The following is a 15436-nucleotide window of genomic DNA, read 5'->3' as shown; positions in this document are numbered from 1 at the left end:
CGGATCATAATATACAACGGATGGAGCCACAGCAGCTCGCAATATTCCGATGTAAATGTTAGCAACAAGTCGCGAGCCATTTAGCCCGTGTACTGCGCATGCGCAAGCGGCCGGTCGCACGTTTTTCCCGACGACGATAAATACGTACACAATATTATTACGTAACTGATAATTTGTTTTTAATGCTTTACGTCGAACATAATATTATTATCGTAGGCATCGATGGGCCGAGATAAATTAGCGACTAGTAGCTGGCGCGCGCGCAGTATTGGGCCACATGACTGGCGACTCGTCGCTAACGTGTGCACCGTCGACATTATCACGACGGACACGTACCTATGTCAACAGCTCATCGACACGCATCGTGTCCTCCGACCACTCCGCACCCCGTCCACGAGCTAGTTCGCCTCGTGACAAAACGGACAGTACGCCAGCCTGCAGCTGCCGTGACCGTGGCTGGGTAGGGTGGGATGCCGGTAACCGTTCCAAAACTCGTATTTTGCCGACACGCCCACCTATTTCGGTCACGGACATTGTGACGTGTGTAATCTATGGCTCTATCCGTTGTCGAATATTATGGTCTAAGGCGTTATCGTTGTGTTTGGCCGCGTAGATAAAAAATCGTCGGTAGTCGTGTAGGTAAGACGATCGGTGGTCACGTTGTTTTTCGGCAGGTCAACGCGTCGCGGTCATACGTCCTGTCTGTTGATTTTTCCGCGCGCGCGTTTGAGAGAGAAGAGAACGTCAGAGGTCGAATTTCTAGACGAAAGACTCGAGACGGACGTCGTCGAACGTTAAAGCTCAGTGTCTCTCCCGGACGAGCAAAGAGGAAAAATTCAAAACGACGTCGGCGTCGCCGGGTGGACCGCATCGTCGTTGAAAATCGGGGAACACGATAATATTGATTGTAAATCACAGTTGTCGCATAACACGTCGAAATAATTCAGAGACGAATCCGACTTTAAATAATAAATACGAATACACTACAAAGTGGCATGATTCGTGTTGCGAAAACGATAACTTCGGTCGAAGTATGAGAAATAAGTAGCGATAACGAGTTGTATCGTCCACTTGACGTATATAATGTAATACATTATATTACATATTATATATATTATGTATCTGTGGTATCGTCTCGGTCGGTTATCAAAACGGATATATATACTTTTATCCGTAGTTATCGTTTATCATATGCAACAGTGATATGCGTTTGTTTTTCGCCGGCTCCTTCAAACGGCACACTAATTTTATTGTGATTGTTCACCGTTCGTTTACAACACCCATAATTCGATGCGGTTTGCTGTTTACCGCCGTCGTAGAACAATACAGAAATGGCGATCGATCAGAATTTGGTTTCCCGTGAATATGAGTCTCTACCAACGGAAACAGGCTCGTCCTTCAATCACGAGTTAATCGTTTTTTAACTCGGGTCACAGAAACTTTTACTGCCGCGGTGTTCAAAGCACAATCGACCTATTTGGTCAAATCACGATACAGTGTATAGGCATCGATCTAAGTGCGGTGCAACACGATTACGCACCTAACGCTTATTTCAATTTACAATATTGTATGCATGGGTTTGACAAAAATTATAATTTTGTTTAAAATGATGTACCTACATTGTTTATTCATCAACTCAGATGTAAAGCATTGATTTTTACCATAGTTTTGATTATTTTTTATTTTTATCTGAACGTCGACTCGGTGTAAAGCAATAAATTATAGCACCTAATAAAGATAATATTTTCTTAATAAGCGAATAGGTATACTTCATTCACAATTCATATTGCGTATACAGTGAACGCATCATGAGGGATAGGTGTAATGTATAGTGTAAGGTAAATTAAATATTAAAATACACTAGAAATTTCAAACTGAAAAAGAGTATTATTATATAATATTTTTTATACTTACCAATAAAAATCGTTCTGCTAGTTTGCTCATTAATAATGATGTTACAAGAGTTATTATTTATTAATATACATAAAGATCATAATCATTTTTCATTGTAATGTAACAATTATCAAATTTATCTAACTTTAAGGATAACAATTTATTAAAAATAACACAATAAAGAAGAATATTGAGTTAAATTATTCTCATTTTGTCCTTAGCACCATTAAACAGTCATAGAATTCATGGACATTTTTGGTGCATTTGTTTACTTACCATTTGTCAGCCCTTGCTTCTTGAACACCCACTAGTCTAGTATCACCTGACATTTACCCCACTCTGTTTCAATTGTGAGTATAATAAGTACTAACTGATTGATTTATCGATAAATTCTCGGTATGATACACCTGCTTGGTGGGATAATAAAGTGTTTAAAACTGCCAGGCTGTTAACAAGGTAACAAGTGTCAATAGACCAAATACTATTTATTAATTTGGTGATAGTAAGTGACTAAAAAGATTTGTAAAATCTAGTAGTGTACACAATAATAGGTATCTACTTAATAGTTTTTAACAGTTTTTGTCAATAGTACCTATACCAATAAATAAGTTGGTTTGGTTTATTTAAAATAAACAAGATATTATTAATGATAATTACAACTAATCGTTATATTTTATATAATAAACTTAAAAGAAATCTCACATAAAGTAAGGTCATTTCTGTAATAATAGGACCCAGTATATTGTGTTCCTAATAATTATCAATACAAATAAACTTAATTAATACATAGTAAACTAAATTAACAAATAAACTTAATTAATAGTAAACTAAATTAATAAAATTGAATGTAATACATAGCTAAATGATTATCTATATACCATACTACAAAATAGCAGATTTGTAATTAAAAATATTATTACTTAATATTATTTCTCTAATTATAAACAAATACTTAAATTTAAACTTAATGTACCATTTTAAAACTTTAAAAATTAATATGAATATACTTAAGATATTTTGTACTTGTTAATAGTTTCATATTAATTAACATGGTTTATGAAAAGCGCCTTTTATGAGCCTCACAATCTTTTGTATTAGTGCAATACATTATTTGATATGTTAAACCATCTAAATACTTCGACATATTTAATTTTGGAATTGTAGGCATGAAACTAATACTAGTAGTTTCACCATAATCTGGTAATGTCCATTGCTTACACTTAGAACAACGACCAACATAATTAAAATATTCCCATAGCGGACGAGATATATCTTGTCTCTTTAATTGTGGAAAGTTATCCATCAACTTAAAAAAGCAATATGCTTTAATGATTTAAAATCTGTTGGCTCTTTAATACTTTCTTTATAAGTTACAAGGTGATCACGGGGCTCTTTGCAATAAAAACGGTTATGTATTACATCCATTTCTGTCAGGTGTATGAGAGATGAGCAAAGAGGAATGTATGGTAACATATTGTCAGCTGCAAATAAGTTTTTGATATTCTTAAGTTCTCCAATGAAATGAGGTAAATATGCCTGTAAAAATATAATATAATATAATGTTTTTCAAATGATAAAAGTTGTTAGATTAAAAGAAAAAACAACTATTAAAATTTATTGAGGTAACAAAATAATTTAATAATAATAAAAAATAATAAAAAGTTTAATTCATTGTTTAGGACTTATATTTGTGGCTCTTTTAGAATTTTATATAGGTAATTGGTATGAAATGCAAGTGGTTTGAAATATTGATTTTAACATCAAATTTATTTATCAAATCATATTTTGTACACGTGGAAAATTATTGTATATTAGTTCATAATTGCATTATTAATTAACAAGATAAATGAGCAAATGTTCACTGTCTGTATTACACATAAAATAACAATATTATATTTAGCAGTTTTAGTTTTGTGTTATTAGCTTAAATACACATTAGACAGAATTGACCTACTATAAAACTTAAAAGTAAGAACATTAGTTTGTTTACTTTTTACTATGTTTTCATTTTTATGCGAATCATTTATATGTAAAATATTAAAATTTAATAATGCTTTGTTTGATAATAGATATATTCACTCTAATAGTTGAGATAACAACGCAAAACAGGAACTGCTGAACTTAAATATTGATATGTTAAACTACTAAGACCACAAATTCGGGTGTAATATACTCTTAATCTTTTAAATTGGATATTTGTGTAATATTTGTTTACTTTCTCTGACCTACACATAATGTACTAATTATGCATTTAGCAAAACCAATTTTGTGTTTTTAAATGATAAAATGTTTGAAACTGTTTTTAGTATAAAAGTAATATACATTTTTTTTTTTTTGAGTTCATGAGTAAAAATATATTATACATAACTGCATATTTAGGTAGTTGCTTTTTCTATGCATCATGTAATTTAATTTTCAAATACCTACATATTATAATTCTAGATTCTAGATTAATAATAAAAAAAAATAATGAACTTTTAGGTTTTTACCTATATTCTCAAAATGAATATCTAATATTTTTTAAGTGTTATTAGTTCAATATACAAAACATTTGTATCATCAAGTACAGTTATGTAAAAATACTTATTGGATAATCAAATAAGTAGATGTAACAGTAAAACACCTATACATTAAAAACACAATACATGCAGAAAATAGTATAAAACAAAATTTTGATTATACTCGGCTATCAAGGCACTGGTGAATAAAATAAGAAAACAACATAATAGCTTATAAAAATAAATACCTAGTAAAAAAGACAGTAGTTATAGTAAATAGTGATAATTCATTTACTTACCAGTGCATTATTGTTTAAAGATAAAGTCTGTAGATTTTTCAGATACAATATTTCAAATGGCAATTTCATTAGCCTTATGGTATCCATCTTTAAGGTTGTTAATGTACCACTAATCGTAGGTTTAGATGTCCAATTCCAGTAGATATCCTGTGCATGTTGCGAAGTAGGCATTTCGCTACCCGATATGTTAAGACTTTTAATGGGTAAATGGCCAATTTCTTCAGGAAGTACTAGTGAATTGCAGTCTTCTAACACAAGTGTACTCAAACACTTCATGTTCAATATACGGTTGTCAAAACTATCAACACCTTTAAACTCATTAGCATTTAAATCAAAATTATCTATAACAGCATTATTAGCATGTAACGCATCAGGGTTTTGATTTTTATCGATGATAACGTTTTTCCCATCAGTTATGTCCTGCATTGTACGGTAGAGCAAATAAGCCATCCTTTTACTTTTGAATTCTAAAGATAATAGATCTCTGGGCTTTCTAAATTCAAATGCAATTCTTCCCGATTTAAGTAAACTGAAAAATATGGGATCCATTTTCACAAGGGAAATACTGTAGGTCTTACCGTTCGGGTAGATTGAGTTCTTCAAACACAGATAGTAGTTGTTTTCTTTCTTAATCCACACTGTTGACGGGATAAACTCTTCTGATCCGATCATTCGCTGTCTACGTACTTCTCGCACGTTAACATCGCATTGGAATAACATCGTTATTATTATTGACACAACACACACGTTCACAATATTAATTAAAAACGAAAGTTATCAATACTAGTATAATATCAAACACTATTTGACATTAACTACGTATTAATGTTCATGTACAATAAGGTACAGCTAATTGAACTGAAGAAATGCGAGATTCGCGATCAAAGCAGTCGGCGATGAAAGAAACAATACTAGGTTTTACTTAAAAAATTTTAAGACATGTGACGGGCGTCCTATGCTCAACGCGACAGCGAAATTTAACGTGACTAAGCTGAATAAATCGATTGCATCGCCGTCACTGACCTAACCTAAGTCATGACACGTATAAATTTGCGTTTAAAGGAAAACGACGATAACAGAAGTCACCGTAACTGGAAAGTAAACGTACAAGGAATAATCATATGTGAACGTCATTGTAAACACGGTATAAACCGTGTTGCATTATCAAGCGCGTCGGCTTTAAATGGCCGCGCAATTATTTAAACAAAAAGTGAAGGCGGCATTGTCTATATAGCATAATATTATTACTTGTTTTTTTTTATTTATTAAATAATAAAATAAAATAGGTACTTATATTATTTTATTGTTTTATATATATATATATATATATATATATAAACTACCTATGATATTTTTATTTAAACGACCAGAGATCTTTATAAATACAATTCATTATGGGTGTGTAAAATATGATAATTTATAATTTATAAGTAATAATATAATAATAATAATAATAATTGCTTAAATATATGTTATACATGAACATGTTTGGAGTTATATTTCCACAAGAGTCACTTAAACTAAGTTGTATGGCTTTAAAGTTCAAGACACTTAATGTTTTGTGAGTTGTCTAAAATTTGTTTACCAGTTGCATTGGAATACAGCACAAGTATTTTCGCATGTTTTTGCATGCTTGCAAACTTTTTGATTTCGTCCTGAATAGATGATATATTCAAACCTCGATGAATGATTTAATTCCTGTCGAACCAGTATGCCACAAAAATGGTACGAAGGGCAATCTTTTATTTTAAATTTTTCTGGCTGACACGGTGTTTCCAATTAAGGCGAGAATCAAGGCACATACACAAGTATTTAGCTAAATCTTTTTGTGGAATTGCCGTGTGATCCAACAACACTTAGAGATTTTTAGTTTTACGTAGCGTATAATTTACGTACACCGACTTGTCTTTATATTCCATCTTCTTGTCCAATAATCTCCTTCTTTGGTAGCTCTTTAAGTATGCGTGAGTTGATCTTGTCGAAACCAGATGCCTGTTTTGTGTTAATGTAGTTGTCAATTTCATGGGCGACTTCTAGAAATGTGAATACCCGTATTTTTCTTTTGTTTCATTGAGTGCTTGATATTATATGTTATCAAGTTCGAAAGCAATATTATTTGGTTGAAAAACACTCTCAAGGTGCTGGGCATATATTTCAGCAGTACTGCAGTTAGTAAGTACTAGTATGTACTGTTAACTAGTTCAACAAGAGTAGGTTATGTTATTACTATTAATTTATTATTTCTAGTTGATGAATGTTTCAAGTGTGCTAGTTTTAGATTCTGAACGGAGTGATGATTGTATTGATTTTATAATGATGTGTATTTTTTTTATTATTATTTTTTGTCTGTGTACACAATAACTTGTTGAAATTATGTTTCAAATTAAAATTTCAGCGGTGGTTTCCTGCAATTCCGACCCTCGCGGCCGAACGAAAATTTCCGTCTGACTTCGTGACCGCCCGATATTCATAGACACTAAAATCGTATGTAAATCCGAATGTAGCCCGTAAGTATGGCATACAAATGGTGGATAATCACACTGCGATAATTAGTGACACCTCTGCCACTTTTCAAAGCTAGAATAAGGGCATTCGAAATAAAATTTGAAGCATCTATTCTAGACTATTTGTACTACGATGCGTAACTAGGACGACTTATTTGTCGACAATGAGATCTCCTGGTATTACGACATGTGTACAATTCACGCGGGTAGGCAATTCCGAATGTCAACATTCAGATAAGGCTGGCCTATCTCAAGCCCGAACAAGAGATAGGGCAAACCAAAAGCTGCACCCTACGAGATGGTGACACCAGCACAAACGTAACAAGTGTTGCGGTTTAGAGGGGGAATATGACACAAAACGCAACTGTCGCCAGTACAAAGTACATGCATTGCAGCGACCGGTCGGAATTTTATCAACCGCAACCACGGGCACAGTCGACTCTTCTGCCAACGTCCCAAAGGCTAGGCGGGACAGGAAGACAAGTCGCGCCGGACAAGTAGGTACCGGCCGACGGCGATCGTCGCTCTGCGACACGTCACACCAACGAGACAACACGAATACTACGATCACTCGTGAAATATCATACTAACTATCATGCTAACTATTGTACGAATTAACCACTGGACCACCAGTTTTTGTTGTTTTTTATATTGTTGAATTAAAAAATACATTTTTTTTATGTCGTATAAACGTATAATTGTATTCTTATTTTTTTATTAAAATAATATTAAATTTTAGTTGTAATAAAATATGGAAAAAAATGATGCACAAATAAGGAGAAATAAAAAAAAAATTATAATTATAATTATTATTACTGCTTTGAGCAATTTTTTTTATGTAATGCACACGTGTCATTTCATTCGATGAAAATTTTTCAATGATGTTCCTAATGAACTTTTGTTTTTTTTTTTAAATTTAGGTGTACCGATGACTGAAATTTATTTAAATTTTTTTTTCTAAGGGAGCCATTTAGGAATTTACCTGTTTGTTGGACCTTTTTTATTAACATACATATTGTCAGCCTAATGATTGAAGTTTCAAATTGATTAAACTTAAATATAATATTTTATAAGGATATCAAATGTTTTATTCTCTATATAAACTGTAATATAGTTATGAATTAAAGGTTTATTAATATTATTTAATGTGAAAAATATTTAAATTATCATTCATATTATGTTAATTTAAAAACACTGATTAATCTATAGCAAACCTAATTGTTTAGGTTTCAAATTGATTAACAAAAATGAATACTTTAAATGCAATAATAATTTTTCATTCTCTATATAAATAGTGATATAGGTATGGAATAAAGATTTTTAACTTATTTTTTATATATTATATTTATTTGATGTGAGTTGTTTGAATTAATAAAAATGTATTAAACTATTGCCAACCTAATGGCTTAACTTTTAATTTTTGCAGAATACCTAATTTTAGAGATAAACTATCTATTATAAAAGCTATAGCAAAAAATGTTTTTGAAAGTTTGAAATATTAGTTAAATATTTTATTATTACTTTAGTTTAAAATAGTTATTAAAAATAAAAATAAAATAAAATAAATATAGATACTAAATCATTTGAAGACAATTTTTTAGACAAATCAATATCTTATCTTCAAAACTATTTTTTTGTAATTTTTGTTATTGATGAATTTTCTTTAAGATTATTAGTAAACATGAAAAAATAAAATTATGATTTAACGTGAATGCATTTTGCCACGTTGCACATTAGCTAAAAATATAAAACAAACAGTACGAAGATATCCTAGCTGTATTATTTAAAAAATCACATTGAATCATTCACCTGCAAAAACTAAGTCACAAAATGATGCACCACCCATACATGAGTGTCTGGGTCCTAGGCCAGTTACTATTAAACAATTGAATATAATTAGTACAATAAAATAGATGGAATATTTAATATAATACAGCCTAGTAGTGGTGGTGATATTTAATTGGGTAAGTTGTAAGCGCTAAAATTAAGAACCTTGAAGAATCCTATTAAGAAGAATTATTATGAACCTATTGTTCTTAATTTAGAAAAATTTGGGATATTAACTTAGTCCCATTTATTAAAAGACTAAAAATTAGGAAATACTATGTCTCATATCATCAGGAGAATCTTTAACCAATCCTATGTTTTTTGTGACATATTTGAGCGTATGATCCCCCTTTGTAATCTTAATGATTTTTGCATTTTATGTAGATCAGATAGTATTGTTTCTAAGCACTTCTAACTTGTTTTACTCTAAAAGTATAAAGTAGATATATATATTTAAATTATGTCTTAGTATCTTACCTAGTCTGTATAAGTAAGTTAAATCACTAAGAAATTATAATCTAATTATCTCCAGTTAATATATTTAATATTTTAAGAGTATTTAATAAGTATGAGTTAATAAATTATTATTCGTTATGAACAAATTAATCAGTTACCATTTTAATTAAATATATTTTTAAATGAAAATGAAATTTATTTTATAAATTAAGCACTTGGATTACTTTATTACTTATTTAATTAGCATATCTAGACAAGTCTTATGGTAATAATAATAAAACACATTTTAAAGTTATATAAAAATACAATTTTTATAATTATAAGAAATATTGAAATATATATGACATGTTAAATTTAACACAAGCACATTCTGAAATGTACATATTGGCTAAATCATATTTAAGATTTGAGCTACTGATATTGATCGTATAATAAAAAAATACCTTTTTTGAATTTGAATTTTTTTCTTCTATAAGCCAGAAAGAAATATTTTAAAATAATTCTTTTAGGATATCACAATTTTTGGCCCTTGAAAATATAAAATCCACTTTTTAATATATTTTAAGTAATCTTAAACAATAAAAATTATGCCGATTGTTTACATTAAAATGATGTTAGGAGAAACTTTTAAGTTACATTTAAGTATATATTATATAAAACCAAGTGAATAGTGATAGTATTGATACATTTTATTTAATCTTAATATAATATAAATCATTACATTATAATATTAATATGTGCTAAAACAAAATATATATTTTTGACATTTCCTTTTATTAAATAATAAATTAAACATATTTATTATTCTATATTTGCATTAGGGATTTTAAATTAATAGTTATAGCTTATATACATAACAAAATCTTTTTACTCTGGAGTGAAAAGAGTGGCAAAATTAAATTTCTTATTAAAAAGCCAAAATGAACTTTGCATAACATAAATAATTTGTGTTCTGCATAAAAAAATTAGTGTTTTGTATTGTTAGCTATTATTATTGTGAATTTATCTAGTATTATAGAATTTAAAGTTAAAGATATTATTTCTATCAGCTTGTAGTAATGATTGATATATTTTTTAAGTGAGTTTTAATTTATAACAATGTAAATTATTACAATTTTAAAATGCTCATAATTTGCTTAAAATAAAATAAATAGTCTTACCTTTAAATTTGATAATTAGGTAATTCGATTTACTCTAATATTAGCTAACACTATAAAAATTGTTTCTACTAAACACATATTGTCTGTTGTACAGATATAAACAACACAGGTGTTTTCATAAATAAGTTTAGTCGTTTTAGATATATCTGAGTTACTCCCAATATATTATATTTTATACTGCTGAAATCAGCGGCATCAAGTTTATGGGTGATGGTAATGGTTGAAAATAGCCCTTCCCTACCAATAAAAATAATTATGTTTATGTAAGCCGTTACATTATATGTAATATTTATACAATATGCATATAATTATAATAATACTTATAAATGTTATACTTATTATTTTAGTAATAATAATTACTTCATTATTGTGGTTTCAGTGATGATAGCGGTGGCCGTACCAACAATATTGGTCCATTCATTGGGCTTATTGGTGCCTTCTGTTTCTCGCTGCTCGGCATCGTTATGCCTGTGGTTATAGAGTTTGCCACTTACTGGGACAATGTTGACCATTTGGATGACTGTACGAAACGCAGTGCTAGTTACCATTGGTATAATCGCACTGATCTTTGGCACCATAAGCAGTGTCACTGATATCATTATGGCATATAAGCCTACCATCAACTCCATGCTAACAAATTTAACAGCTCAATGACTATAAATCTGATTACACCATCAACCACTCAATTCACAGAGCATTTAGAACTTACATTTATTTCTTTTTCTTGGCAAGAATTATGTATGCCATATTATTTTTTAGTTTGCTTTTTATTTGAATGATTTATAACAAAAAAAATCACAATTACTGAATATAAATTTTTTGTAAATTATAATAATAGAAAAATTAGTTGAATCAGACCTAGAATTGTTGAATATATTAATCACATATTTTTACACTTTAATTAAAAATGTATTCTAATATAATTATGTTTAAAAATGGATAACACCTGTTTCAGTAAGAAAAAAAATTATTTTATTTAACTATTTTTATCAATAAAGTTTAATAAAAAAAAAAAAAGAAATTGTGTAAATAAGTTTACAAAAAAGTGTTTTTACATAAATCAAATAATATTAAAATTATAAATACTTAAGATTGGCACTTGCAAAGGGAATTTCGAACTACAATTATTATGTAGCTAGGTATTTAAAATAATTATTTAAGATGAAATATGTATTAATTCTGGTCAAGTAGGTCAGATGGTTGAGACTGACATCAACAAAATGGCAGCCATAATTAAGAAGCCTTCGAATACTACGAAGTACATGCCTATGGTTTGGTAATACATTACGTAATAGTTGACAGATAAACAAAATAATATTATTTTTAAGGGTATACTAGCACATAATAAATACATGTTTAATTACCCATATCATGTTAATTTTATTATGGTACAATCATTTTTTTTTTTATTTGATCCATACAAATTTAAATTATTAAAAAGAATTTCATTTTTTCTGTATATTTATACTAAATTAAAATCAAAATTGTTCGATGAGAGAGTATCCCTTATAATTTTAAGAAAAGATTAACATAATACAACTTAGTCCATTCATACCCATTATAAATAATTAATATTTATTATTCCAACAAATTTAATGATTTGGTATATTTTTAAATTTATTAGTGTTAATGTTATCATTTTAATATTCCAATATTTTATTTGATTATAAATAATCATAAAATGTATATTATTGAAAAAAAAAATACTGTAACCAATTATTGAAAATGGTGATTGCTGTTTATATGGCTGGTTTACTTCATCTTTTGTTCATAGTGTATGTGATGGCATTGAGTATGAAACTACATCTAATGGCTCAAACTCTCCATTCTCCATCCTACAAAAACCATGTAACATGAATAATCAACAAATATCTCAATATTTAACTATTATTACTTCAATGATAAACCAATTATCATTGGATCTAGGAGATCATGGCTCAAATCATAGTACGACCAAGGTTTTGTCACATCCATAATCTGTTCTTCGTGGTAAAGTTGTAGATTCTCCGGTGATTCTTTAATAATACCTAAAATAATAAATCATACTGTAGCATTTTTTCAAAAAAATAAACTCAATAATTTTATTTATTGACATGTACATTATGTCTTATGGCTGGGGTTATTCTGTTAATTTGTGTGACACTAAGAATGTTACCAATTGAGACGGTGATTAATTTTCTCTTTGTCTTTTATTGTAATTTATTTGTATAGTTTAAGTAGAAAAATTGATGTGTTCTATTTCCAACGTACTAATTTAATACTACAATACAAATTCTGATAACAGATTTGAATTTTTCATGGAATCTACAATAAATTAATATTCTCAATATTTTCATAAAATAATTAATAAATTATATCAGGTATATTAAATTTTAAGCGTAGAAAAATGGTTTGATCATTCACTTTGAAGAAGGTTTCTGACAGAAAATTCAATCTTATTTGTAAATTGGTGAATCAAAAGTAAAAATTATTTATTAGTACCTACCAGTACTTATTAAAACAATTGGTGATGATATAAACAATTATTTGGTATTTGGTTACTCTGGTTACTGGAAAGTTTTGTTCGGACTCAGTTTTTATATACGATGAAAAGTTAGTAGATTATTTAATACAAATTTAACACATCAATTAATGTGATCAAATTAATGCTTCAAATCAATAGCAACTTTTTAACAAGTACCTATACCAAGAGTAGAAACAAAGCATTACTCTGTATATTGATACAAAAAGAACTCATGTTTCTGTCGCTATCTAGTTGTAACTTAATATCATCAATTTAATATTTTTTAATAGCTTTTATTGTTTTAGAGATTACAAAATACTAACAATTAACTTACGTACAATTATTTTTATGTAAGCTAATTATAAACGATTAATCATAAATATATAAACATTTTTATCGGTTAAACTACTATTATTGTATTTTTTTTTTTAATTAAAAAAATGGATTAGATATCTTCTTAAATAATTTCAACTACATAAGCACTAGGTACATTTAGTTTTAAATAAAATAATATAATTTTTACATACCTCCAATAATATATTTTAATTCATTAACCGGTTTGTTGTCTTTAACAGTTAAATACATGGTTTGCTTTTTTCGCCGTACCATTATATAAGTTTCTTGGATATCTAACTCCTGTAATTATATTAAAATTTACCGAGGCTAGATTAATACAATTAAAAATACAATTATAATATTATTGTACTGACCATTTTAAATTGTAGCTTTAAATAATTTTATCGTAAATGATTTTGATATTTTGACAGTCTTTTTTAGTCTTTTCGCTACCTTTACAAGCTGCGATTTTCAAATACAAGTCAATAATCTAAATTTTGAATTACACCAAATAAATGAAAACAAGTTATAGATAATACATTAATAACATTTTATAGTTTAATAAATTGAAAAATACAATTAATAATAAGACTTAAACTTACTATTTAGGTAGGTACCTATACTACTCATTGCCAATTGCCACCAACGTCTGCTATTCTGCTAGCCGAATAGACATATGAAAACCTCGTGACATTATTGATATTTATCTTTTAACAGTGTAGTTCTCTATCTGCACAGAACAATATATCTGCTATCTGTTAAAATAAATTTCCCGCTTATTTTAAACATTTTAAAATACATTATCATCTCGATGTAATTTAACTGTGATAACCGTAATCAATATATTTTATGGAGTTAAAAAAAAAATCATTTTTGACGTGTTACAATAAGGTTTACATCATGGTATTGTTTTATTTCCAGAAAAATCATGTCGTGTTTACGTTTTAGTTCTTATAAAGTTTAAAAACTAATATCTACCAAAGAAAATGTTTTTAATAATTAAATGAGAGTACATATCACTTATCAGATGTTACGATGTTATAAGAGAACTCAAATCTAAAGAAAATGCCAATACCATTTTAAAAATAAATATTTAAGTTCACAGAAAGCAAATGAGTAGGTATCTAAACAAGGGATCAACATGTATACAGTCATTATTTTATTGTATTAAATTGATCATAGACATTATTTTTGTTCCAATTTTCTTATAAAAAGTGAAGTATTCCAAAAAAAAAAATGTTCATAGGTTGGTATATTAGAATTTTCAAAAGTGTCTGATGTTTCACATAGACATAGTTTTGATTAAGTTTGATTTACTTGAGATTATACGTGTAAAATCTGTACTAACAATAAGAATTATTTAGTATAAAATATAATAATTTAATTTTTATTGTGTAAGAGCTATTTAAAAGTCATGAATGAAATGTGACACCCAAGGCCGGTGCAAGCAAATTTGTATACCTATATAGGCAAAGATCAAAATTATTGCCTCTTGTTTTATTATTTTTTCTTATATGCCGCCTCTACATAAATATATTCCGCCCTGGTGACACCAAAAGATAAACATCATCAAAATTATCTAACACAGAATAATATTTATTTTCTTATACATAATATGTTATAATGTAATATACTAACACTGTACATAAAATTATTCAGTAAAATAATACAATGTATAAAACCACCAAAATTATAAATAATTACCTTAATCATCATTAATTTATTTTTCATTACAAGAAATGCAAAAATGTTTTAAATTTGTTGTATGATTATATTTTGTTTTTGTTCAGTGTATATTTATTTATTTATTTATTTATAACGATTAATGCCAATCGGCTTTTATACAAAGTACTTACATACAAAATAATAGAAATTTAAATAACAATATTAAAATAGTAAGACATAATAACAGTATTAAAAATAGTAAGATAGCAAAAACCAATAATATAGTGAAACAAAA

General features: G+C 28.3%; 2 protein-coding genes across 4 annotated transcripts; both read right to left on the bottom strand.

The window, feature by feature from the left end:
* Positions 1-2764: 2764 nt before the first annotated feature.
* LOC114128620 (leucine-rich repeat protein 1-like) lies at positions 2765-5746 on the bottom strand. The gene is made up of 2 exons (XM_027993178.2): positions 4691-5746; positions 2765-3429 (listed from the first exon to the last, which is right to left on the bottom strand). Exons 1-2 carry the CDS (start codon positions 5408-5410, stop codon positions 3196-3198), a joined length of 954 nt encoding a protein of 317 aa, XP_027848979.2. The 5' UTR covers positions 5411-5746; the 3' UTR covers positions 2765-3195.
* Positions 5747-11737: 5991 nt separating this feature from the next.
* On the bottom strand, positions 11738-14196 carry LOC114128510 (uncharacterized). 3 transcript variants are annotated; one of them, XM_050206355.1, is made up of 5 exons: positions 14079-14196; positions 13851-13966; positions 13668-13776; positions 12532-12664; positions 12110-12472 (listed from the first exon to the last, which is right to left on the bottom strand). In XM_050206355.1, the coding sequence occupies exons 2-5, from the start codon at positions 13851-13853 to the stop codon at positions 12406-12408; spliced, it is 312 nt and encodes a 103-aa protein (XP_050062312.1). In that variant the 5' UTR covers positions 13854-13966; positions 14079-14196; the 3' UTR covers positions 12110-12405. The 3 variants fall into 3 exon arrangements, 1 of the variants encoding a protein (XP_050062312.1); XR_007605813.1 differs by lacking the exons at positions 13668-13776; positions 13851-13966; positions 14079-14196 and adding exons at positions 12737-12941; positions 13041-13136 and having other exon boundaries at positions 11738-12472; XR_007605812.1 differs by lacking the exons at positions 13668-13776; positions 13851-13966; positions 14079-14196 and adding an exon at positions 12737-13128 and having other exon boundaries at positions 12109-12472.
* Positions 14197-15436: the final 1240 nt, after the last annotated feature.

This window comes from Aphis gossypii, chromosome X (assembly GCF_020184175.1).
Source record: "Aphis gossypii isolate Hap1 chromosome X, ASM2018417v2, whole genome shotgun sequence".
Classification (NCBI taxonomy): Eukaryota; Metazoa; Arthropoda; class Insecta; order Hemiptera; family Aphididae; genus Aphis; species Aphis gossypii.
Note: the sequence above shows the minus strand (reverse complement) of the source record. Positions and strands in the feature narration are given on the sequence as shown.

Bases quoted from the DNA above. Each gene is read 5' to 3' on its own strand.
- LOC114128620 (XM_027993178.2), bottom strand. From the start codon at position 5,410: ATGTTATTCCAATGCGATGTTAACGTGCGAGAAGTACGTAGACAGCGA. The intron at 3,430-4,690 runs GTAAGTAAATGA...ATATTTTTACAG, and splicing joins CTTTAAACAATAATGCACTG to GCATATTTACCTCATTTCAT.
- LOC114128510 (XM_050206355.1), bottom strand. The intron at 12,665-13,667 runs GTATGTAAAAAT...TTATTATTTTAG, and splicing joins ATTAAAATATATTATTGGAG to GTATTATTAAAGAATCACCG. The intron at 12,473-12,531 runs GTAATAATAGTT...TGGTTTTTGTAG, and splicing joins ATAATTGGTTTATCATTGAA to GATGGAGAATGGAGAGTTTG.